At 41.3% G+C, this 25,732-nt stretch overlaps 1 protein-coding gene across 1 annotated transcript in view; it reads right to left on the bottom strand.

Annotated features, from left to right (window-relative positions):
• Positions 1-25,283, bottom strand: part of LOC143738004 (uncharacterized) — a 53,832-nt gene extending 28,549 nt beyond the window's left edge. The window contains exons 1-45 of the mRNA XM_077229843.1: positions 24,881-25,283; positions 24,582-24,623; positions 24,034-24,248; positions 23,755-23,898; positions 23,520-23,676; positions 23,244-23,271; positions 22,742-22,853; positions 22,570-22,662; positions 22,415-22,478; positions 22,230-22,328; positions 22,043-22,146; positions 21,724-21,862; positions 21,520-21,638; positions 21,266-21,415; positions 21,007-21,177; positions 20,625-20,931; positions 20,416-20,486; positions 20,249-20,336; positions 20,060-20,177; positions 19,842-19,965; positions 19,613-19,749; positions 19,269-19,524; positions 18,939-19,181; positions 18,678-18,854; positions 18,435-18,580; positions 18,257-18,347; positions 17,761-18,150; positions 17,487-17,613; positions 17,212-17,330; positions 16,916-17,112; positions 16,649-16,832; positions 16,400-16,565; positions 16,187-16,311; positions 15,772-16,080; positions 15,459-15,662; positions 15,238-15,363; positions 14,668-14,838; positions 14,467-14,571; positions 14,289-14,384; positions 14,047-14,178; positions 13,897-13,911; positions 3,854-3,989; positions 3,100-3,694; positions 2,479-2,557; positions 2,224-2,277 (exon numbers count right to left, since the gene is read on the bottom strand). Coding sequence (XP_077085958.1) covers positions 2,224-2,277; positions 2,479-2,557; positions 3,100-3,694; positions 3,854-3,989; positions 13,897-13,911; positions 14,047-14,178; positions 14,289-14,384; positions 14,467-14,571; positions 14,668-14,838; positions 15,238-15,363; positions 15,459-15,662; positions 15,772-16,080; positions 16,187-16,311; positions 16,400-16,565; positions 16,649-16,832; positions 16,916-17,112; positions 17,212-17,330; positions 17,487-17,613; positions 17,761-18,150; positions 18,257-18,347; positions 18,435-18,580; positions 18,678-18,854; positions 18,939-19,181; positions 19,269-19,524; positions 19,613-19,749; positions 19,842-19,965; positions 20,060-20,177; positions 20,249-20,336; positions 20,416-20,486; positions 20,625-20,931; positions 21,007-21,177; positions 21,266-21,415; positions 21,520-21,638; positions 21,724-21,862; positions 22,043-22,146; positions 22,230-22,328; positions 22,415-22,478; positions 22,570-22,662; positions 22,742-22,853; positions 23,244-23,271; positions 23,520-23,676; positions 23,755-23,898; positions 24,034-24,234 — 6,669 coding nt within the window. The 5' untranslated portion in view covers positions 24,235-24,248; positions 24,582-24,623; positions 24,881-25,283. The remainder of the gene's footprint in view (positions 1-2,223; positions 2,278-2,478; positions 2,558-3,099; positions 3,695-3,853; positions 3,990-13,896; positions 13,912-14,046; positions 14,179-14,288; positions 14,385-14,466; positions 14,572-14,667; positions 14,839-15,237; positions 15,364-15,458; positions 15,663-15,771; positions 16,081-16,186; positions 16,312-16,399; positions 16,566-16,648; positions 16,833-16,915; positions 17,113-17,211; positions 17,331-17,486; positions 17,614-17,760; positions 18,151-18,256; positions 18,348-18,434; positions 18,581-18,677; positions 18,855-18,938; positions 19,182-19,268; positions 19,525-19,612; positions 19,750-19,841; positions 19,966-20,059; positions 20,178-20,248; positions 20,337-20,415; positions 20,487-20,624; positions 20,932-21,006; positions 21,178-21,265; positions 21,416-21,519; positions 21,639-21,723; positions 21,863-22,042; positions 22,147-22,229; positions 22,329-22,414; positions 22,479-22,569; positions 22,663-22,741; positions 22,854-23,243; positions 23,272-23,519; positions 23,677-23,754; positions 23,899-24,033; positions 24,249-24,581; positions 24,624-24,880) is intronic.
• Positions 25,284-25,732: the final 449 nt, after the last annotated feature.

Genomic DNA, 25,732 nt, shown 5'->3' with positions numbered 1-25,732 from the left:
CGCGACCTCGGGTTCCAGACTAGGAAAAATTGGTGGCTGGTACCCTATGCTACACTCAAACGGAGATAGGCCCGTGGATGATACTGGTAATGAATTGTGGGCGTACTCCACCATTGACAGTTGTTGGCTCCATGAGGAAGGATTCTTGGAAACCATACATCGCAACGTTCTCTCCAAATCTTGGTTGGCTCTCTCAGTTTGGCCATTGCTCTGGGGATGAAACCCTGAGGACAAACTAACAGTCGCACCCAGTAATCTACAAAATTCTTGCCAAAATTTGGACACAAATTGGGGACCTCTGTCGGAAACCACGTCTGTCGGGAGGCCATGTAACCGAAAGACGTGGTTAACGACTGTTACCGCTGTTTCCTTGGCTGAGGGCAATTTGGGCAAGGGAATAAAGTGGGCCGCCTTCGAGAACCGGTCCACCACGGTTAAAACTACCGTGTTACCCTGAGAGGGTGGGAGGGCGGTGACGAAATCTAGAGCGATGTGGGACCAGGGTCTCGAAGGAACCGGCAGCGGTTGAAGGAGCCCATCTGGGGGTCGATTGGAAGTCTTACCAGTGGCACAAACTGAGCAAGCCAAAACAAAACTGTGAACGTCGCGAGCCATACGAGGCCACCAAAATCGTTGCTTGACTAAAGATGTAGTGCGGCTAACTCCTGGATGACAAGCCACATTGGAACAATGCCCCCACTGAACAACGTCGGACCGTAATTCCTCTGGCACAAATAAACGGTTCGGTGGGCAACCGACCGGAGGCGTTACCCCTTGTAAGGCCGTCTTGACCTTCGATTCGACCTCCCATGTGAGAGTAGAGATAATTAGAGTCTCTGGAAAAATGCTCTCGGGAGTAGACGGGCGATCGGAACGGTCAAAAATGCGCGATAAAGAATCGGGCTTGATGTTTTTGGAGCCCGGGCGGTACGAGAGAGAAAAGTCAAAACGTCCGAAAAAAAGTGCCCACCGAGCCTGCCTAGAGTTCAATCTTTTAGCAGTTCTGATATATTCCAAATTCTTATGGTCTGTCCAGACGACAAAAGGTACCCCCGACCCTTCTAACCAGTGGCGCCATTCCTCCAATGCCAATTTGACTGCCAACAACTCTCTATTACCAATATCATAGTTACGTTCGGCAGGGGATAATCGATGGGACAAAAACGCGCATGGGTGCATCTTGTCGTCTGTGAGAGAGCGTTGGGATAGTACTGCACCTACCCCCACCTCTGACGCATCGACCTCCACCACAAACTGACGTGATGAATCAGGGGTAACCAGGATGGGGGCTGAAACAAAGCGGCCTTTCAGTTTGGCAAACGCAGCTTCCGCTGCGTCTGACCACCTGAACGCCGTTCTGGGAGAGGTCAAGGCGGTCAGAGGCGAGGCTAGTTGGCTGAAATTGCGAATAAATCGTCGGTAAAAATTGGCGAACCCCAAAAACCTCTGTAGGGCCTTACGGGAATCTGGACTTGGCCAATCTACCACAGCCTTAACCTTCTCAGGATCCATACGCACTCCCTCAGACGACACAATGTACCCAAGGAAAGGAACAGACTGTGCATGAAAAGCGCATTTCTCCGCCTTGACAAAAAGCCCATTCTCTAGCAGTCTCTGAAGCACTCGTCGAACGTGCTGCACGTGTTCCTGGAGAGAAGAAGAAAAAATCAATATGTCATCCAGGTAGACATATATGAATTGGTCGACCATATCTCGCAGCACGTCATTGACGAGTGCCTGGAAGACCGCTGGGGAGTTGGACAAGCCGAAAGGCATGACCAAGTATTCAAAGTGCCCCCTGGGGGTATTAAAAGCAGTCTTCCATTCATCCCCCCTCCTGATGCGGACCAAATGATAGGCATTACGTAAATCCAACTTTGTGAAGATAGATGCTCCTTGCAACCTCTCGAAGGCTGAAGACATCAACGGCAAAGGATAAGTATTCTTTACCGTGATGTTGTTCAGCCCCCGGTAGTCAATACAAGGTCGCAAAGACCCATCCTTCTTCCCCACAAAAAAGAACCCCGCCCCCGCTGGAGAAGAGGAGGGACGGATGAACCCCGCTGCTAGAGAATCAGAAATATATTTCTCCATAGCCTCCCTCTCTGGGACAGAAAGTGAATATAACTTGCCTTTAGGCGGAGACGTACCTGGCAATAACTCTATAGCACAGTCATAGGGACGATGCGGAGGAAGAGAAGCAGCACGAGACTTACTGAACACCTCCTTCAGGTCTAGGTACTCCGTGGGCACGCTTGACAAGTCCGCTGCTTCCTCCTGAAACGTACAAACAGAAACAGACGGACAAGCAGACACAAGACAGGACTCATGACATTTATTGCTCCATTCAGACACTGATCTCTGCTGCCAGTCTATTTTGGGATTGTGCTTGAGGAGCCAGGGATGACCTAAAACAATGGGTGCCAGGGGGGAGTCCAAGATATAAAAAGAGATGGTTTCGGAATGGTTGCCGGATACGCTGAGTGTGAGGGGTCCAGAGGTATAAGAGATGGTAGGGAGTGTTTGTCCGTTAATCGCGTGCACTGCGATGGTGTGACTGAGGGGTAGAAGGGGAACCTGAATCCTGAGTGCAAAAGTGTGGTCCATGAAGTTACCTTCAGCCCCAGAGTCCAGTAGTGCTTGACAGTCGTGAGAGTGAACGGACCACCTGAGTCTTACCGGGAGGAGCGTTGATGTTGATGAGGTCTTCTCGGCGGAGATCCCACCCGACAGTAGCCTCAGGTTTACTGCCGGGCTTGGCCTTTTACCGGGCAGTTGAAAGCAAAATGTCCTGCTGCACCACAGTAAAGGCAAAGGCCCTGGGACCTCCGCCTCTCCTTCTCCTCCCGGGAAAGCCGAGCTCGCCCGACCTGCATGGGCTCGTGATCGTAGACGGGGCTGACCGCGTCCCCGCCGCTGGTTCGCGAAGTCTCCGCCGCTCCAGATACCCGTGCGGGTAACCTCCGAGATTCGACTCTGGAGAGTCGGGAGTCCACACGGAGTGCCAACTCGATCAGCCCATTGAGGGTAGTAGGTAAGTCCAGGGCATAAATCTCTCTCTGGACGCGGTCAGCCAGCCCATGCAGGAACATATCCCACTGCGCCTCCTCGTTCCACTGACACTCTGCCGCCAAGGTCCGGAACTCGATAGAGTAATCAGATACAGATCCTTCACCTTGCTTGAGGTCTGCTAGAATCCGGGCCGCCTCTCTTCCCGCGACCGCACGGTCAAAAACTCTTCTCATCTCGGCGGCGAGTGTCTGGAACGAGTTACAGCACGAGTCTTGGTTCTCCCACACCGCCGTTCCCCATAGCGCTGCCTTCCCAGTCAGAAGAGTGAGCACGAACGCGACCTTACTGCGTTCACTGGCAAAGGTCCTGGGCTGCAAAGAGAAGTGCATCGAACAGCGAGTTAGGAATGCTCTGCAAAAGTTCGGCTCACCGTTGTAGGACTCAGGAACAGGTAAGCGGGGCTCTGACTGGGAGGCGCTCTCTGGTGGTACGAGAGGAACGGCTGGTGTGGGTGGCGCAGTGGGAGCTTGCATCAGTTGGAATCGCTGGGTGAGCTCGGACACCTGCGCCACAAGAGCTTGAATAGCTCGACCCGATTCATTAGTATTCCTCTCCTGGGAATCCATCCGCGCCATGCAGGTCTTGATGAAGTCTTCCAAGGAAGAGGCTGTTTCCCCTGCTGCTTCCATTGTAGGTCAGATCGTTCTGTCACAAGAACTGGACGGAAGCAAATGCAAGTTGACTCTTTTATTAATGGTCAGAAGACACAAAGACAATCACGAGGAACACTGCAGATGGTGGCGCAGGGACTCAGTGGTCAGCGTGCAGGTGGTGGTGATACCGGTGCGGGTGATGGTGAATCCAGTGCAGATGGACATCCAGACGAGACAGGACACGAAGACACCGAACAGGAACTCAACTGGAACAGACTGCGACAGGAACACGAAGCACGACACAGAGAACACCAAACCAACGATCTGACAAAGAGAGGAGAGTGTGTTGAGTCTTTATAGGTGAGTGAATTGGCAGCAGCTGGTGCAGGGAACGAGATCAGCTGGCACGCTGATCAGTGGCACGAGCGGCCACGCCCACTCACACACACACAACAACAATGACACGAGACATGAAGAAAACAGCGAACTCATGAATCGTGACAAAACGTGTCCACTGGTATTGCTCATAGTCAACTGTGAAAGCTAACCATGGCTGGCTGTCAGAGTGCAACGGTACAGAAAAGAATCCATTAGACATATCAATTACTGAAAAAATCTTACTCTCTAATGGTATGCCATTACAAATTGTGGAAGGATCTGCCACTAGAGGGGTGATTTTATCAATATTTTTATTGGCTACTCTGTAGTCTATTGTAAGTCTCCATGTCCCATTGGATTTCTTGATGGGCCAAATGGGTGAGTTACAGGGACTGTTGGTTTTAACTAGCACTCCTTGCGTCAGCAACTTTTCTACAATAGGTTTGATCCCCTGTATAGCTTCCTTATTGATCGGATATTGTTTGGTGACCGGAGGTGGAGTCCCCGTCAATTTTATTGGTTCTACACCTGTCAACAAACCACAATCATCCTTGTCTTTAGCCCAAATTGGATGATTCTGTAAGAAAGCATACTCTGGAGGGATTACATTATTGGTAGAAACTTGTGCTGAGGAAATTTGAATGCTAGCAGATTCTGAGGACACGTCTAAAGTTAGATGTATTTGTCTCAGGAGATCCATGCCTAAAATTGCACCTGTATTTAATGGAGCACATAACAATTTTGTAGTCAGAGTTTTTGGGCCAAATTGTACATCTATGGGCGGGGTTTCATACAAATCGGAATCTTCACCTATTACGCCAGTTAAAGAAAATTTGGTTTTCTTGTACGGAATGTCTAAACCTTTAGCCAATTTTGTAGGAATTATGGTAATTTCTGCACCTGTATCAAGCAAAAAATCAATTTCTTTCTCTTGTATGCTACCTTTCACAAAAATTCTTGTGTCATTATGATGTATTACAGGGGTAAGGTAGCTACTCACAGCCCCAACAATTAGTTTTTTTCCTGGTCTTTTTGTGCTCTTAAAAGAGCCTGAACAAGCTGTCCTAAAGTTTCAGTGGACACTTGCGGAACTGCTTCCGGGTTGTAAGCAGGCTGAGAAGGAGCAGAATTATGCATAGCATTTCTTTTTGTATCTTGCAATTTCTTCCTACACTCTTTCTCCCAATGTCCTAATCTTCCACAATAGTGGCAGCTCCCTTCTTTTTTAGACCACCTGTTTTCTTGTTTTGCTGTGCTAAATGTAGCTGCTGCTGCTACTCTCACTTTGGTTTTAACATCAGCATCTCTTTCCCATGCAGCTAACCTGTCAACGTTACTTCTGAGAGTTCTGTTAGACCAAGTTAGATCTAGGAATGGCAAAGCTCTTCTGTATTCGGCTACAAGGCCATCTGACCAGATACGAATTAGTGGTCCTTTGTCATCGAGCACACTTTCGGAATCATCCACTATTCCACTGTAAGTTATGGCTGACTGACAAAACCGTTCAGTATATTCATTTACCGTTTCTTCTTTCTTTTGTACACAGCTAGTAACTCTAGACCAGTCTATTTTGGGTCCTAAGATAGTCTTTAGGATTTTCAAAACACCTTCTCTCATATCGCCTCTACTGGCATGTTGTAGTTCAGAAGTCACTGCAGATTCAAAACTGTTGAATTCAGAATCAGTTAAAATTTGTGACATTAACTGTGTGACTTCTGTTAACGACATGTCATATAGACGAATTTTGCCTATGAATGCCCTTCTAAATTCAGAAAACTGTTTACGTGGTGAGGGTAAACTCTCAGAGAGTCGTTCTATATCCTTAGGTCCAAGGGCTTTTGCGACAGTTTGTATTCGGACTACATAAGGGTGGGTAGAAACACTTTCATTTTCCTCAATTCCCTGTGATCTTTTTCTAGCTCCACACACATAAACTGAATTAACAGGCTTATCAGTGACTGATTGGACGGCTACATCTGTTTCAAAGAACGTTCGTAAATCAGGGTAAATGTTATCAGGCTGACTTACTTCTTCCCCATCAGTTTTTTCTGCATCTTTGTTGCGGTTCAATTTCTTGGTTAAAGAGGAAACTTTAGCCCGGAGCTCATTAATCTGTTTCTCTAGCTCTGAGTTGCGTTTAGACTGTTCTGTAGCTAGTGCTAAACCAAATTCTCTATGGCAACATATTATGCCTTTCACATTGTTCTTGCGAATACTTGCTCCTAGTACTTTTTTACACTCATCTACCGACCAAGTTTTGTCTGGATGAATCTCATATTTCTGCGTTAGTTCTTTTCTAACTTTCTCAGTGACTATTAGGTTCATTTGTTCTCCTAACAGTGTTTTAAATTCACTATCTGACCACAAAGGAGTCGCAAGACCAAATTTTTCAGTTGTTGGAACCAGCCTAGCATTCGTTCTAACCATTTTGTGGATTTCTTTATCACACAATCAAAAACACTAAAACTTCTCTGATCAAAAGAGTCTACACTTATGTCACAGATCAAACTGTTGATAAACCTTCCTTGTTACCAACACATCACATTTAACTTCCCTGCCAGAAACAGAGGATGAAACACAAAATATTAGCACGTTACGCTAATCTTCCCTGAAAGAAACGGAAAGGATCTTTCACCTTCCTAACTTTTTAGAGGATAAAACAAAATTACTAGCATGTATTGCTAACTCTTCCCTGCCTGAAACAGAGGATCAAACTTTCCTCTCTAAAAGAAAAAACTTTTAAAAGGGTAACCAAAATAAATAGCCTGTAAGACTACCTCTTCTCTGCTTGCACAGAGGCTAACAATATTTTAACTTGAATGCTAAAATCTTCCCTGTCTGCACAGAGGATACCAACAACTTCCCTGACTATTCAGAGGATCAAACTCTCTTCTCTAAAAGAAATTTTTTAGAGGGTAACACCACAAGGTAACAAACAACAAAACAAATAATTAGCAAAATAATACTAATCTTCCCTGCCTGACACAGAGGATATCTTTTTAACATGTGATGTTAAAAACGTCCCTGCCTGAACAGAGGATATATTTTCATCTTTAAAAGACAACTTCTAAAGGATAACTTTGGGTAATCAAACACTACAGCTGTCTGATAACTCTTTCTCTGACGGCACAGAGGATAATTTTTACTGGTTTTTCAACGGTTCTTTGAATGGAGTGAAACTCACCAAATTATTGTTGTATGGAAAAAATTCCGTCTGGAAACTCAGTCAGAGATCTTTGTTGAGCTTGGTTCTGGAACTCAGTTAGCTTTGTTGAGATCTTTGTTGAGATTCAGTTCTGGAACACAGTCAGCTTTGTTGAGATCTTTGTTGAGATTCAGTTCGCGAACTCAGGCAGCTTTGTTGAGATCTTTCTGGATTCAAAAGATTCAGTCTGGAACTGGAAAGTCAGATCTTTGTTGAGATCTTTGAGCTTTGAAGTTTCAAAAGTTCATTCTTTGTTGAGTTTCAGTTTCTCCATCCGGGTCACAGGGCACCATCTGTTGTGAACTTCTTCTTCTCAAGTGTAGAAAAGATAGAGTTGCAGACCAGGAGATTGTTGAGGTATAAGTTCTTTATTTCGTCGCTGTAGTCATCTCAATCAAGTCTAACTAAGGCAGTATACATTTAGTTCATATACCCTTTCAGGAGGAGGAGTTACATAAAGGTGGAAACAAAAGCATGCAAATGAGGCATCTGGGTTAAGGATGTGCCCTAGACTGAGAGTGTTACCAATCCTAATCCAATCAGCATAACAGTGTAATGTAAATATCCTAATCCAATCAGCCAGACTCTTCACCGATACCTTCACATTATCTTAATGGCCAGGCAGTGCATAAAGACAAAAGGTGATAGTCTCAGTGCTCTGACCAATTTAACTTACAATAGAGAGCTGGACAGGCAGGAACAGGCAGGTTTGTGACATCATTTACCTTAGATACAAAATTCACACTAATAAACTTTCTCAGTTTCTATGCTATTGTATTGGAAGCTCAATTATACATTTAAAATAAAATTTGTAATCCTACACCTGCGTTCCTTTTCAAGAAAATGCTCTGTGACTCTGTCGTACCAACTAGGCGTCTTTTCCAGTGACTATTTATATTTTCATATTTAGCTAATGTTTCTGTGAACTCCCTGTAATTCCCCTTTGTTGGATGATTGCTCAACCCTGATCCTGTCCATGCAACTTAATCTTGCACATGCACTCACATGTTCATGGCTCTTTTCATGTCTTTTATATGCCCTGTCAAAGTTAGACAGATCTTCAAACCCCACCTTTGACCAAACAACACATCCGTGAAATGGTTTCATTAAGAGGCATGGCCAGCAGTGCATTTTATTTGTCACAGCACTTCCAGTCAGCCAGCTAATTTTGTCATACCAGGAGAGCTGAAAGGACCTGTTATTTTTCCCTATTTTTTGCACTAAATCAATCTTAGGTGTTGATCTGCCCTTCTGTTTAATTTTAAGCTTTTCCTCGTAAGGAAGACTTTCAAATGACTTCGCCAAAATCAGGTCGACAATATTAGCACTGTCTGACATCGTGTGCAGTTTCACCCACGCTAGCCTTGCCTACTATATGAATGAATGAATGAATGACGATCAAAAAATATATATTAAACTCGCTAAAACTCAAACAAGGGATGTGGTGTGTAACCGAAATATATAAATGAAAATTGTCAGGATGTTAGAAAATAACAATGTCTTTTCTGTTAACCAAATGCTTTTTAATATTCGCTATTACTTCAATGCAAGTGAACAAGTGCGCCGTTATTTGTTGCTTAGTGACGTGTGTGTTCAAGTAAGCCAGAAATGCGCAGATTCTGCGCAATACGCTGTATTTAATATATCATGAGGACTCATGAGTTGCGTATTTGCGCTATATCCGCGCAGATTTGGCTAACACGAACTTCCCCAGCAAAGTGAGTAAACATTTGTAAACAAGTGGTAACCCTTATTAGTTAATCTGTCTCACCTGTTACCTCGTTAGTCTTTTCAGCTGTGTCTCGTTTCCCTGATCTGTTTCCCTATGTATTTAAGCTCTGTGTGTTACATTGCTCGTAGTGCGATCTCCGTCCTACTAAGTGTGTGTGAACCCTCTGCCTGTCTGTTTGAATTATATTTTTAGTAAAAGTTTGCATTGGAACTTTTTATTCTCCCTCTTCTTCTGCCTGCACCACACTGTGACAGTAACACTATCCAGTGTAAATGATAAATCACGTTTGAGAGTTGTGTAGGCCACCAGGGTAACATACAGACTTTATCAAAGAATTTGCTGATTTATTATCAGAGTCTTAATTGTTGGTGATTTTAAAATACATATAGATAACGGAAAAAGATACATTGGGATTGGAGTTAGACAACACGTGTCAGGACCTACTCATTGTGGCAATCATACTCTAGATCTAATATTATTGTATGGAATCAATGTTGATGCCATTAAATGATCTCAGATCATTATCTAGTCTCGTGTAAACTTCACTTAGCCAAGGCTTCAAAGCTGACTCCGTGTTACAAATATGTTAGACCTATCACTTCTGCCACTAAAGATTGCTTTATGAATAATCTTCCTGATCAGTTTCATCATCTCAGCATCCCAGATAGCTTAGAAGAACTTGATATTGCGACAGAAACTTTTAACTCTCTCTTTTCCAGCACTTTCGATACAGTTGCTCCGTAGGGATGGGCGATATACCGGTAAAATTTTTCCTCACGATAACAATTTGTCTTCCCGCGATAATAACGATAAAGCCTAGTTGATGACGGGACCCATTCGCAGCTCACGCCCATGGCAGAAGGCGGACGTGAAGCTGAGGTGAAGTTTATCGCTAAACAAGTAATGGTGTGTTCACACCAAACGCGAATTTAATTATTTGCCCGAGTAGATTACATACAAAGTCAATATAAAAGACGCATCATTCGCGTCGTGAATGACGTGAATTCGGCAACGCGTTTGCCACGGGCAAGTCGAAAAATTTGAACTCGAGCGAATGTTCAAGCGTCTAACTAGACACGATAGACGCGTATTTGACGCTCTATTCGCGTTCGGTGTGCATTGAACACACCAATCTTTACTACCTCTACAATCTGGAACTGGTACACACAGATAGATTTTCACCCGCCCATCTCGCCGAACACTGACTGAGCTCTTGAGAGTTTCGCTCTCCGTCAAGTGATCCGTAAAGCCCACTATATCAGTTCATCTCAATGAATACAGTGTATTTGACGCGCAGTAAACACTAGTGTGAGGCGAACGACTTGCTGTCACTTTGCTGAGAGCGCTTAGTGTTTCTCACACACTCAATGAGAGAGAGAGAGAGAGTCTTACTTACCACGCTGAATTGAAGTGTACAAGACGTCTACATGTAAATGATTTTATTTGTTGTATTTTCCTGTAAAAATAATGGAGTTGATTTGGAATTATTCAGCTTTAATGAGCAAGCAGAAACTAATGCGCAAACGCAGACGTAATAATATTCATGAACCCAGCAGCTCATCAATCCTTAGTGCGGTTTATATTGTTATTAGTATCAGAATTCGTAGTAGTAGTATTAGTAGCTATAACAATTCGTGGTTAGTTTTTTTACATTTCAAACTTGTAAATGATTTGAACTGTGTGATGTTTTTCAGTATAGTTGCACTATTTAAACATTATCTGCACTTCTACAGAAGAAACGTATATATGCAACGTTTCCATTTCTGCAAGGGATGGTGTTTGGATTTTTGCTGTTTTTTAAATAATTTTATGTACGGTATTTGGTATTTTATAGGAGCCTATTTGATTAAGGGTACATTTTACTTTGCATGCAGCTATCACTTGTAGCCAAAAACAGGGGTGAATATGGTATTATATTTATATTGTAATTGATATCGTTATCGCAATAAATTCCAGAAAATATCGTGATATATTTTTAAGTCCATATTGCCCATCCCTATTGCTCCATTGCGCTTAGAGAAGATTAAAGAAAATAGTCAAATGCCGTGGTACAACTCACACACACACACACACACACACACACACACACACACACACACACACACACACACACACACACACACACACACACACACACACACACACACACACACACACACTAACTCACACAGAGAGGCCTTAAAAACTGCTAGATCTGCTTATTTTTCAACCCTAGTAGAAGAAAATAAACAAAACCCTAGGTATTTATTTGAATCGGTGTCTAAATTAACGAAAAAGAAAGCTTCAAGCCCAGACCTTTGCATGCAGCACAGCAGTAATAACTTGTTCATTTACAAGATTTATAATATCAGGGAGAAAATTATAACTATGCAACCGTCTACTACAGTATCGCATCAGACATTGTAGTCTCACTGACGAAACATTTGATTCATTCATTGCTATAGGGGAGGAAGAATTTTCTAAACTCGTTAAATCATCTAAATCGACAACATGTATGTTAGACCCTATACCGACTAAGCTACTGAAAGAGATCCTTCCAGAGGTCATAGATCCTCTTCTTAATATCATTAATTCATCTTTGTCATTAGGATACGTACCAAAAACTTTTAAGCTGGCTATGATTATAAACCATTTGTTAAAAAAACTTGATCCTACAGAATTAGTCAATTACAGGCCGATCTGGAATCTACCTTTTCTGTCAGAGATACTAGAAAAGGCAGTATCTTCACAACTGTGTTCCTTTCTTGAAAGAAATGGTATCTGCAATGATTTTTTTTGTCAGGATTTAGACCGTATCACAGTACTGAGACAGCTCTCATTAGAGTCACAAATGATTTGCTCTTATTTGCTCTTATCATCCGATCGTGGTTGTATCTCTCTATTGGTGTTACTCGATCTTAGTGCTGCATTTGATACTATTGACCACAACATTCCTTTAAATAGACTTGAAAATTATGTTGGCATTAGTGGAATTGCATTAGCATGGTTTAAATCATATTTATCTGACCGTTATCAGTTTGTAGCAGTAAATGAAGAGATGTCTTATCAATCACAAGTTCAGTATGGCGTACCACAAGGCTCAGTACTAGGACCGCTGCTGTTCACTCTGATACATTCAGATAAATAATATCATTGAATGTTAAGTTTCCCCATGTAAATGTAAAAGTGCCCCCTATGTAATGTACACAAGAACAGCTTTTTCCCCAGAGCTGTCTCTTTACTGAACTCTAACCCTCACTGATCCCACTCCCCTCATATACTGATAATCTCTCCTCTCCCTCCTCACACCTAACTCCATTTTTGTTATTGGTTATTTGTTATTTGCAATGCTATAATGTTAATTTGCACTGCTGACTATCAAGTCAAGTCAAGTCAGCCTCATTTATATAGCGCTTTTAACAATGTAGATTGTTTCAAAGCAGCTTTACAGAGATAAACATATAATTTAAGGTAACATAGATTGGTTTGGTTTTATAGTGGCTCTTGAAAAATGTTTTTTCCAGCTAAAGTTAGTTTTGATTACTATTATCATAGTAACAACTGTTTACATATGCATCTTGCACTACTCACCTGACTAGAATATCAATTTGCACTGCCGACTGTTTATTTACAGTACCAATTGTTTACATATACATTTGCAATACCGTACTTTAACTGTAATATGCAATTACTTTCCATTGCACTTTTACTCGGATAGCTTCTGTCCTGTTATACTGCTCATTTAGCCTTACTTATTACATATATCTATCTGTAAATCCTGTTTATAGTAATAACCATCTGTTTATTATGCTCACATTCTGTATATTATCACATTCTATATATATCACATTAGTATACTAAGCTCACATTTTGTTTATAGTAATAGCCATCTGTATATATATTCATAGTACACATTCACCTGTAAACTCTGTTAATAGTAATAATCATCTGTATATTATGTTAATTTTACATATCTGTAAAAATTCTGTTTATAGTAATAGCCATCTGTATATTATATTCAGTACATATCTAGCTTTAAATTCTGTTCACAATAATAGTTATCTGTATATCATATTCATAGGACTAATCTATCTGGAAAATTCTGTTTATAATAGTATTCAACTCTATATTTATTCAGTACATATCCATGTACTGCACTTACGGAACCATTGTATATCCTGCACTTAATAATAGATTTATTTATAACGCACTTTTCATTCCAAAGAATCTCAAAGTGCTACAAAAGAGCAACAATACAATAGCTACAGAATATTAAGAACAATAAAATCAGCACATAAAAGCCTTTCTAAATAAAAAAGTCTTCAGTTCTGCCTTGAAGGTGTCCAGGCTCTGTACACTTGCTGCTATTGCACTTCTGGTTAGACCCAAACTGCATTTCGTTGCCTTGTACCTGTACTTGTGTAATGACAATAAAGTTGAATCTAATCTAATCTAATGTAAAGATCTTTGAGTGCCGAGCTATATAAAGCGCTATATAAATATAATCAATTTATTATTAAAATTATTATTAAAGAATTTGAGATTTAATTTGCACACAGCAATTCTCACTCATTAATAAAAGTGAGGAGCTTGGACTGTATAGCTTTGTATTATGTTTGACAGATGAAATTATTATTCATTTAGCTGAATTTTAAAATTAGTATTTTGAGATATTAAGTAAATTAGGTATTTACACACCTGTAAATTTGGTAGAAACTTTCCTAAGCGACATAAATTGGATTTAAGGTACGAATTCTTTTTTATTAGTCCATGCACTCCCTGAGAATTGAACCCTTGATCTTGACATGCTCTACCAGTCTACAATAAAGACAGACAGAGAGCGCCTTGATAAACTGCATTTAATAATGGACATGTAAGACACAGTACAAGTCATATTATATGCTTGCTTGTAGATGTGGTGTGATGTCATATCTTCATTCTTCATCCTTGCTCTGCAGTAAATAAAACGAAATTTAAATTTACAAGAATTAAGTTGCATGTTTTTCCCCCAGTCAGAAACGCATGTATATTAAGCAGTGAACATTAAGATGAACCCCCTACCCCTTTTGCAAAAAAAATCACAATACCTTTCCAACTTCACGGCTCTTGGCCCTCAGCTTGTTGACCTGGGACTCTGCGATGTCAGCGCGCTCCTGAGCCTCCTCCAGCTCATGCTGCACCTTCCTGTACCTGGACAGGTGAGTGTTGGCCTGTTCCTCCTGTTACGATTACACAAGATATTCAACCCATTTCATAGCAGTGCATTCATGGCACTGAACGTTCTTATCAATATTAAAACTTCACGCTCAAGATTTGATATTATACTTACAGCTTCTTCAGACTGCCGCTTGTAGGCCTTCACTTTCAGCTGCAGCTTGTCTACCAGATCCTGCAGTCGAGTCACGTTCTTCTTGTCTTCCTCAGTCTTTGGGTGTAAATATTGGTCATGGTCTTAGTTAAACTGTATATTGTAAAAGGTGATAAATTTCTTATTCTACTAGTTTTACCTGGTAGGTAAGTTCCTTCACTCTCCTCTCGTATTTGCGCACTCCTTTCACAGCGTCTGCTCCACGTCTCTGCTCGGCTTCAACTTCAGACTCTAACTCGCGCACCTTCAGTAGAGAGTTATTGTTTTGCTTGTCAAATCTCTGCCACGACCAGTACATCTAAGAATGAGTTTTGTTAAGCTCCTGAACACTCAAATTTACCCTGGACTCCAGTTTCTGGAGCTGTTTCTTTCCACCCTTCATGGCCAGACTTTCAGCCTCATCCAGACGGTGCTGCAGGTCTTTGACAGTCACCTCCAGGTTCTTCTTCATCCTCTCCAGGTGAGCACTGGTGTCCTGCTCCTTCTTCAGCTCCTCAGCCATCATGGCAGCCTGAAATATAAGCCAATTTAAGTGAACTAACCAATATAGATGGGCAGTTGTGGCCTAATGGTTAGAGAGTCGGACTTGTAACCCGAAAGTCAAGGGTTTGATTCTCAATTCTGACAGGTAATGACTGAGGGGCCCTTCAGCAAGTCACATAACCCCTTATCGCTCTCTGGGTGTCACAACAAAAAATAGCTGCTCACTGCTCCTGATGTGTGTGCACTAACTCTAACTTGGTTAAATGGAGCGGACAAATTCCGTGTATGGGTTACCATACTTGGTCTTCACTTCACATCATAGCTAAAAATACCTTCTATGAATATTCCATTTGTTGCCACATGAACCTAAATATAAAGTCATATAACTGTTTAAATTAGGATAGAGAGGCAGAATGTAAACTCTCACATCAGTGATGGCCTTCTTGGCCTTCTCCTCTGCATTTCTGGCCTCCTGTACTGAATCTTCCACCTCACCTTGAACCTGGATCAGATCAGTCTCAAGCTTCTTCTTGGTGTTAATAAGACTTGTATTCTGTGGGATATAAGCAGTCAGTTTAGTCTACATTTTTATATGAAAGTTTATCATGTATCCTGAATTTGTTCCAAGTATTTAGTCATTTTTTGTACTTGTGAGTGCAGCAGTCCGACACGCTCACTGGCATCAACCAGCTCTTGCTCCGCCACTTTGCGGCCTCTCTCTGTTTGCTCCAGTGCAGCTCTCAGCTCCTCAATCTCTGCTTGCATCAGGTTATTCCTGCGCTCCACCATGGCCACCTGCTCCTTCATGTCCTCCTGTCCTCTGAGAGCTTCATCAAGGTGCAGTTGGGCATCCTGTGGCAACATTCTTTCTTTGTTAGTTCTCTTGCTTTGGTTCATGTATCATATTCATTTTGTCAAACATTCAATGCTTAATGCATTTCCACATTCTACAGAAAGATACCTTGAGTTGACCTTGGATGTTCCTGAGCTGTTTCTGGGCCTCGGCAGCCTGGCGGTTGGCATGACTCAGCTGGATCTCCATCTCATTCAAATCTCCCTCCATCTTCTTTTTGACTCTCAGGGCATCATTTCTGCTCCTGACCTCAGCGTCCAGTGTGCTCTGCATGGACTCGATCACTCTTTGGCTATTCCTCTTGATCTGTTCCATCTCCTCATCCTTCTCAGCAATCTTCCTGTCAATCTCGCTCTTCACCTGGTTTAGCTCCAGCTGTACACGAAGAATCTTGGACTCTTCATGCTCCAGGGTGCCCTGATGGATAGTTAAAGTAAGAATTAAATCAACCTGGTAGAAAAATTGTGTAATTTTCACCATGTTAGAATGTTTTCCATGGTTTGACGGTTTTAAATAACAATACTTCAGCTTCTTCAAGCGCAGTCTGGATCTCTGTTTTCTCAGACTCCACTATCTTCTTTGACTTTTCCAGTTCATGAATCGTCTTTCCAGTCTCTCCAATCTGCTCAGTGAGGTCAGAAATCTCCTCTAAAGGGTTTAAAAAGCAGAAATGTAAAAATTTGTTTAAATGCATCTCTTTTTTTAGTCCTTGGTGAACAAATAAAAGTTGCATTACGTTGCAGATTCTTGTTCTCCCTCTTTAGTGTCTCAAGGTGGTCAAGAGCTTCCTCGTAGGAGTTCTTCATTTTGAAAAGCTCAGTGCTGAGAGAACGAGCTTCTTTCTGAGCACCTTCTAGTTCAGCCTGACTTTCCTCATACTTCTGTTTCCACTCTGCTAGCACCTGAAAATGAAACAAATGTAGTCATTGTGAATTACCTAAGTTCATCAGTGTTTAGGTTTTTAGGTTATCCATGTCTTTCTTACCTTGTCAAAGTTTCTCTGCTTCTTGTCAAGGTTGGCTGCCAATGCATTTGCCCTCTCCACATCAATCATGAGATCCTCTACTTCACCCTGCAGTCTCTGTTTGGTCTTTTCCAGAGAGGCACACTTTGAGTTCACCGCCTCAATTGATTCTTCAGCATCCTGCAGACGCTGGGCCAGCTTTTTCCTGAGTGAAGTGATATGAAATTATGAAATCTTATAATATTTTTCATATTAATGTAGGAAGACCTTTTCCATTGATGTATTTACTTGGATTCCTCAAGCTCCTCAGTTCGCTGGATGGCATCAGTCTCATATTTGGTTCTCCACTGAGCCACTTCACTGTTGGCCTTAGACATTCCACGCTGGAGTTCAGCTTTGGCCTCTTGCTCTTCCTCAAACTGCTCTCTGAGCAAATCACAGTCATGGCGGGCAGACTGAACCGCATGGGCCAGAGCGTTCTTGGCCTTGAAGTCAAAAGGTTTCCTTTTATTGTACACCGCTATGTTCATAGTTATTCACGGTACTTGGTAACAGAAAATAGTAGCATTTTTGTAGGTACATACCTTGACCTCTTCTTCAATATGTCTTTTGAGTTCCTCAATCTGCTGAGTATAAGCTTGTTTGCCTCTTGTCAATTGAGAAACAAGAGCTTCTTTCTCCTCCAATTGACGCCCAATTTCCCCTAGTATGAGACAATGGGCAATTTATCTTTATAAGTGTCCACAAGAGCTGTATCATGTCAGTATTGGGTTTTTGCATCACAGGTTTTTGCTCAGTTCTATAATTGTATGCATGATGTATTCAATGTGTGCGGGGTATATTTAGTTTATTTACGTACCATTTTCAGTTTGCAGCCTTGCCCTCTGTCCATTTAAATCATTAAGTTGGCGTACAAACTCATCATTTTTGGTTTTTAGCTCACTTGTTTGGTCTTCTAATGTCCGGCACATCTTTTCAAGGTTTGCCTACATAAATTATAAAAAGTTTTCAAACTTTTTGACCTCTTTGTGGTGTGTTCTTTTGGCAATTATTTATGTTTCAAGCTGCTAAAGTTAAAGTAGTTTTGTAAAACTAAAACTAAATCTTCACTTGAAGTTTTCCCAATAGTATACCTTTGCTTTAGCCACAGCCTCCATGTTACTTGTCAAGTCATCAATCTCCATCTTGTATTCACTCTTCTCCTTCTCCAGCTTCTGTTTGACCCGCTGAAGGTTGTCGATCTGTTCTCCGAGCTCAGCCACACTGTCCGCCTGCTTCTTTCGGAGAGCTGCAGCCGTTGCTTCATGCTGCAAGGTGGACTCTTCTAGATCACGACGCAACTTCTGAAATTCAGCTTCACGCTTCTTGTTCATCTCAATCTGGGCAGAAGTGGCACCACCAGCTTCCTCAAGCCTCTCACTGATCTCTTCAAGTTCCCTGGAGAGATCAGCTCTCTGCTTTTCCACTTTAGCACGAGCAGCTCGCTCGGCCTCAATTTCCTCTTCCAGCTCCTCAATACGGGCCTAAATAAATAAATAAAAAATGATGCAGTGGTATTGGCAACGTGGATTTTTCCAGCTCTGCAACTACTTCACAGTTTCACATAGAAAATATTAGGGTTAGGTTTACCTGAAGTTCTTTGATTTTCTTCTGAAGCTGTGCTCCCAAAGACTGTTCGTCCTCAATCTTGCTGAGAAACTGACTTATCTCAAAGTCTTTCCTGTTTTTAAAGTATTGTTTTTTAAAATGTGCACAATACTTACTTTTTGTTAAATGTGTGATTGTGTAGAGACTGATGTCCACTCACTTTTTGATCTTCTCTTCTGATTGCTGTTTGTCATTCTCCAGGTCCATTAGGGACTCCTGGGCCAGTTTCAAATCACCTTCAAGCTTTCTCTTGGCTCTCTCAAGGTCCATACGGAGCTTCTTCTCCTGCTCCAGTGAGCCCTCAAGCTATTGTCACAGAAACCAGAGCTTTTAAATCTGAGATAGAGACACAACATTTATTTCCTATTGATTCACGCTCTTATTCTCATGCCAAATATCTTACATCATCCACTTGCTGTTCAAGCTTTGTCTTAGATTTAGTCAGAGTGTTCACTTTGTCTTCCTCTGCCTGAAGGTCATCAAGAGTCTGCTGGTGTGCCTCTTGGAGGGCTTTCTTCTCTTTGGTCAGCTTGGCAATGCTCTCATCCTGAGAGGCCATCTCCTCCGTCAGGTTTTTAACCTAAATGGAAACATTGTTCACTGGATTCATTCTCAAGATCCTAAAATATCAGCAGTGTGAAGAATAGCTGAAAAGATTATTGACCTTATTTTCTGTTGCATGTTTCTCCTTCTCCACTTTGGCCAAGGTGAGCTCCAGGTCATCGATGTCTTTCTTCAGTTCAGAGCATTCGTCCTCCAGTTTCCTCTTCTTGGCAGTCAGTTCAGCATTGATTTCCTCCTCATCCTCCAGTCTCTCGTTTGTCTCTTTGAGTTTGGCCTCGAGCTGGATCTTGCTTTTAATGAGACCTTCACATCTCTCCTCGGCATCAGAGAGGTTTTCAGATTCCTGTTCATTGAGATGGATTTAGTTTTAATGGCTTATGTTTGTAGCTGTAGCATTCATATTAGGATCAATAAGACCTAAAATACTCACAGATGATACTTGCAGTTGAAGATCGTTTTTCTCCTGAAGAAGTGACACCATTTTTTCTTCAAGCTCCTTCTTTTTAGCTAATGCCTTTGTTAGATCCTCCTTCATTTTCTCAAAGTTCTCCTTCATGGCTGCCATTTCTTTCTCGGTCTCTGCACTCTTTAGAAGAGGCTTGATCTTGAAGTACAGCTTCATCCATGGCCAATGTTTCACATTCATGAATGAGCGGATGTTGTATTGGATGGAATAAATTGACTCTCTGGGAGACGGAGTTTCTGGTTTTAGTTTAACAATAATATAGATTTTATTTATTTAATTGTAAATTAAATAATGTATATTTCTCTCACCTCCTTTCCATCATTTTGACAAACTCCTTCCTCATGAGGAAGCCACGACAACGAGCCTGAGTCATGGTAACCAGCGCTGCTAGTTTCTCATCTCTCATCTCCTCAAGTGTACCCAACAGACCAGCTTTAAAGAACACCTGCAAGAACATATAATGATGTTTCCTGTATATTATGGAAGCCATTCTCTTCTATTGTTGATTTGAGCTTAGCCATTTGTTGTGCAGCTCACCTTGGTGTGTCCAAACTTATATTGGGTGTGGTCAACATCAATAGAGCCCAAGAGTTTCTCTGAAGCTTTTTTGTTGTCAATGAACTGTCCATCGGGGATGACACTAGCATTTAATACTTTGTATCTAGAGAACAATCAGAGGACAGTCATGTTCTCGTGGAGCCACAAAAACATTCATAAAATGGTGAAGATTATGTGGTGCAAAAAGGTGTCTTTACCTTTGCTTGAAGTCACCATACAGGATTCTGCTGGGGAAACCCTTCCTACAGATTCTGATGCCCTCCAGCACACCATTGCACCTGAGCTGGTGGATAACCAGGAAGTTCTCCATCAGACCTGCAATGAAAATGTTCTTAAGGTTCCAGAGATATTTTCAAAACCTTTGAGTCTTCAGAGATTAGGATTACCTGGAGTCTTGGACTCATTAGGAATTAAGCAGCGCACAAAGTGAGGGTGAGTGCTCCTCAGGTTAGTCATCAGCTTTCCCAAGTTCTCCTGTGGAAATGTTTGTCATTAGTCTAATCAGTAATGGTGTAAAAATTCACATTCTTCATTAAAAGATAATCTGTTTTACCCTGAAAAGTGCAGACACTGTCTGGAAGGAACCACCCTTCTTCTTGCCTCCCTTTTTTCCACCTCCCTCAGCTGTTTTATGTCAATGAAAGAAATAGTTTTTTTATTGTCCTTGTGTTGCTTTCCAACAACCCTTTCAATAAATCACTATTAGAGAATGTCTAATTGTGTCATAACACAAAGGAATTGAGGAAATGCTAATGGTCGTACCTTCAGCAGCTCCATGAGCGGCATACAGGAAGGCCAGCACTTTGAGCGATGACTTTTGGTAGAGTTGGACGACGGAATCGTTCAGTGGATCCTTGTTCTTGTCCAACCAGCCAGTAATGTTGTAGTCCACAGTGCCGGCGTAGTGCACCAGAGAGAAGTGGGCTTCTGCTTTACCTTTGGCAGGCTTGGGCTTCTGGAAAGCTGGACATTTGCCCAGATGCTGATCATATAGCTTGTTTTTGAAGCTTGTGTCTGTAGCCTTGGGGAACATGCACTCTTCTTCAAGGATGGAGAAGATACCCATTGGCTGTTGAAGAAATATTCACGCTCAAGTACAGGCACAATATGAATAATCATTTTAATGTGCTGAATGTCCTCTTACCTTCTCAATGAGCTCAATGCAGGCAGCCAAGTCCATACCAAAGTCAATGAACTCCCATTCAATGCCTTCTTTCTTGTACTCTTCTTGCTCCAGAACAAACATGTGGTGGTTGAAGAACTGTTGCAGTTTCTCATTTGTGAAGTTGATGCAAAGCTGTTCCAAGCTGTTGTACTGCCAATTAAGCAGAGGCAAGTTCTTAATACTGACTGTTATCTTTATTGTCTTGATTCTTACACAGACAATAAAAACTGATGCTCACATCAAAGATCTCAAATCCAGCGATATCCAGCACACCAATGAAGAACTGTCTAGGCTGCTTTGTGTCCAACATCTCATTGATACGGACAACCATCCACAAGAACATTTTCTCGTAGACAGACTTGCAGAGCGCAGAGACTGCGTTGTTCACCTGAGAAATTGAAAGGTCAGTGTAGATCATATCATTACCCTTTTACTTCCCAAGACCACTATGAATGTCTATAAGACACTTTATTCGAGTAGACAAGTGATCACCTGTGGTACTGTCTGGCCTTTGGTCACCATCTCATTTCCGACCTTCACTCTGGGGTAACACAGAGCTTTCAGCATGTCAGCGGAGTTGAGGCCCATGAGGTAGGCGATTTTATCAGCCACTGAGGAAGAACAGTTTTATGCATTATTGTCACTAATGAAGTATACGTTTACATGTTTGTAGTATGTGTTAATTGTACGTCTTACCCTCGGTGCCATCAGGCTCTGCCTGCTCCTCTCTCTGCTTCTGTTTAAACTTCATGCCTCCATGATGCATCACAGCACCTGTCAGCTTGTAGATACTGATTTTCTCATCCGCAGTGAAGCCCAGAATGTCAATGGCAGTCTGTTTTTATATGACCAAATGATTCACACATTATTCTTTTGCGAGTAAAAAAGAAGGGTATTTTATATTTTATGTCATTCAGTTTATTGTAGTGTCTTTTTGATGTTTGTTTGCTCAGATAAATTTAATAAAATATGAAAATACTTGCTACTACTAATAATAATGTAGTTGTCCACATACATCTGTGGCAATGAACTCCTCCACATCATTGATACTCTTGACAGTGATTTCACCCTGGCTGATCATTGGATAGTCGTAAGGGTTGGTGGTGATGAGCAGGGCCTCTGTAAAGAATTGATGTGCAGTATGTTCACAGTGTTCTCAAACATGGAAATAAATGAAATGCATAATACTGTAGATTTCTCACCGAGCAGCTCTGGCTTGTGTCCGGTCATGAGCTGGTAGAAGATGTGGTAGCTCCTCTCAGCAGACAGCTGGAATGTTACTCTTGACTTTTCCAGCAGATCTTACAAAGACAACAAAAAAAATGTATCCACATTTTTGCCTCGACATTAAACATTTATATTTTGGCTTAAAACAGTGATGACTCACAAGTTTCAATATCAGCTGAGGCCAGTTTTCCAGTGGTCCCAAAGTGAATTCTGATGAATTTACCCTAAGCAGATTGAAATATTTTGAAGTTTCGAACTCCCCATCTTTGGAATGTTAACTGAATTAGTACAATTCATCTGGCCACAGTAACTTACAAAACGAGAAGAGTTGTCATTTCTCACAGTCTTGGCATTTCCATAAGCCTCTAGCAGAGGGTTGGCTGCAATGATTTGATCCTCTAGCGACCCCTGGTGAGTAGTTAAGTAATTTCATCATGCAGAATAATTCTATCACTGAACTGTGTATGATATTCGATTATTTAGTCACCTTCATTTTGCCAGGGGTAGATTCTGTCTTCTTTCCGCCAGCCACAGCGATTGTCGCAAAGTACTGGATGACACGTTTGGTGTTGACAGTCTTTCCTGCACCAGATTCTCCACTGAGTGGACATGTTAAAGATGGAAAATAACATATTTCAGAATATTTTAAGTGTTGTGATATGTTGGCTTTTATGTAAGTTCTTCTTTAAAATCCATAAATTTCAGATGGGAAACCTGAGTACATGCATCATGCTGGGAGTGTGGTCTTATACTCCTATACATGCAGCACTGTCAGTAAGCGGCTTTTCCCACACCTTTCTGTTACTTTAGTTATCCTGTCTTTCCCAGCACATGCCAATAAGAACGATGGTTATGCATTTACATGACTACGTTACAAGCTTTCAAAAGCAGAAAAGCCAGGTGTTAAACTATTTTCTCTCAATAGCTTAAGCAATGTTAGCATTTACATGATTTTTATACAATAATTGCAATTATCATAGCCTACTTACGTAATCAGGATAGACTGATTCTCCCTGTCTGAAACACATTTAGTATTATTATAAGTGAAACCGCTAAACAGATTGTATTTTCAGTTTTTTTTGTATGTATCATATTTGTAACAAAATGTGCACCACTACATAAATTACTCATAAGAGATCCATGAAGTAAAAAAAGTCCATTAAATAAAGAAATTGTAGGTGTAATAAGTAAAATATAAGCAGGCTCAAGTTTAGCACAAGTTGATTGGATTGCAAAACGGATTGAAAATGTGTATCTCCACTTACCAGTGAGCATGAACTGGTAGGCGTTGTCGGAGATGGAGAAGATGTGAGGCGGGGCTTCAATCCTCTTTTTGCCTCTGTATCCATTCACAACGACTGAATCGTACACTGGGAGCCACTTGTAGGGATTGACAGTGACGCAGAACAAGCCAGAGTAGGTCTGAAACGGAGATAGATAGTCCAGTTTTACAATGCTGCACCCCATCCCAGGAATAAAATATGAGTTGCTTATACTTACGTAGATCATCCATGCTGCGTAACGCTCTTTGAGGTTATACAGCACAGTAGGCTCATTGAGGTGGGTCATCATGGCCATGTCCTCAATTTTGTCATACTTGGGAGGATTCATGGGGAAGATTTCAGTGTCTTTCACCGTGAGCGTCTATAAAGTTTTCAACACGGATGAGACATTTAGTACAAACACTATATTTGTTTCACCTTGCAAGTAGTTTTACAGTCCACAGCATCATGTAAAACTGTTTTACAGAAGATCAACACATATTTTAATTCTACTTACTTTCCCACACAGAGTTTTGACAGTAGCTTTGCCGCCTTCTTTACTAGCAAGAACACCTTTCAGGTACATCTCGCTCGGCTCTGCCACGAAATATGCCGTTTTGGCATCAAAGGGGGTGTTCTGAGCCTCTATTCTCTCTTTTTCCGGCTTCCGGAGGTAAATGGCCGCCGGGCCGAAGCACTCCATTTCACCATCTCCCATGGTTGCGGTTTACTCTGAGAAGAGAGAGAGAATGTGCAGAGGGATTAATACTTTCATAACTTCTAAATATTAAACAAATGCAAGTGGAATGAAACTTATTAATTCCTATGAAGCGCAATGATGCTACTCCATGTGAATGTTTCTGAGCTTCTGTGTTCTAAAGCAGTTTTTTATCCTGAGCAACTCTCTTTTTACTCAAGTTTAACAATTAAAACAATTTGGTACTCTATTCAACCAAAGGTTTGCTTTAGAACTGAGATAGGATCTCTTATTTTCTTAGCTTCTAAAATGAAAACCAGTGATTATAAGTATGCGTATATTTTGTTTATTAATCACATTCGTAATACCTGCTGTCCTGGCCAGAGAGAATGTGTCTGAGGTAGGAGATGCTGAGAGAAAGGAAAAAAACTTGAGTTCAAATATTTGCTTTGAATGACATGAATTACAAGTGTAACTTAGATTAATTCAGTCAGATTAGTTTCAAAAGCATTTTGAACAGTGCATAACCACACTCTAAACTCTTAAATAATCTGACTGATTACCATGCATCAGGGTTAGCCATTTAGTCTCTAAACTGGTCAACACAAGTATGTGATGTGATGTTATGTTAATAGTAGAAGGAGAGCATGATGAACAACTCACCCACCTTTGAGTTCCAGTCAGTCCTTAAAGGAGCCTGAAGCAGCTTCTTATATAGACAGAATACTGTTCACTCAGCAAAACTCACTCACTGTATTTGGTCATGTAAATTTAGCTCCGTTTCAACAGGAATTTGTGTAACTGATTGTCACGTTCATCAATATCCTTACATTAGCCAAATATGTTATCACTATGATGTAATTAACGGTCCAGTTTTAATTAGTTTTATTAAAGGAAATATTGTTTTAGAAGAACAGATAATGGGGTTGAGATAATGGCAGTGAACCCTTCAGTAAGATGAGGTAAATTGGCATTAGATGAATTAAACCAAAAATATTTGAAAATAAGCCACCAATATTGAGATTAAAAATTACACTTGATGTATTTATAGGTTCCTCTTGTGATCAAGCGCCTTAACCTTGAGAAAGGGTTGTTATGTGAAGGGTATCAGTTACTGGAGTTCAGACATTGTTTGGGTCTTATGTAGAGCATAATCTTCTTCAAGTGCCTTGGCACCACAGTAGAGCCCAGTTTAGCTGTGGAGAAGCTCTCAAATGTCACTGGGGTTCTGTTCTCAGAAGCCTGGAAAGCTTTTCATGTGTCAGAGCAGCAAATTTGGGCACAACAGTTGTCATTCTGTGAACTTATGCTGAAGGCCTTGAGACAAGATCTGGCAGAATAATGCTGTGTAGACAAACCTATGAAAAGGCATGAGACTAGTTAATTTCATCATTCATAGCTTTAGAAGTGTACTTTCCCCCCTGGTCAAATTTTTAAATTAATAACGGATTAAAAAAACACATTTACAAGTAATGGTCAACCACAGCTCTTAATATAAGTCAAATTGGTCACACTTTAT

Source organism: Siphateles boraxobius, unplaced genomic scaffold (genome assembly GCF_051911475.1).
Source record: "Siphateles boraxobius isolate OS27281-9 unplaced genomic scaffold, OSU_SipBor_1 136, whole genome shotgun sequence".
NCBI lineage: Eukaryota > Metazoa > Chordata > Actinopteri > Cypriniformes > Leuciscidae > Siphateles > Siphateles boraxobius.
Note: the sequence above shows the minus strand (reverse complement) of the source record. Positions and strands in the feature narration are given on the sequence as shown.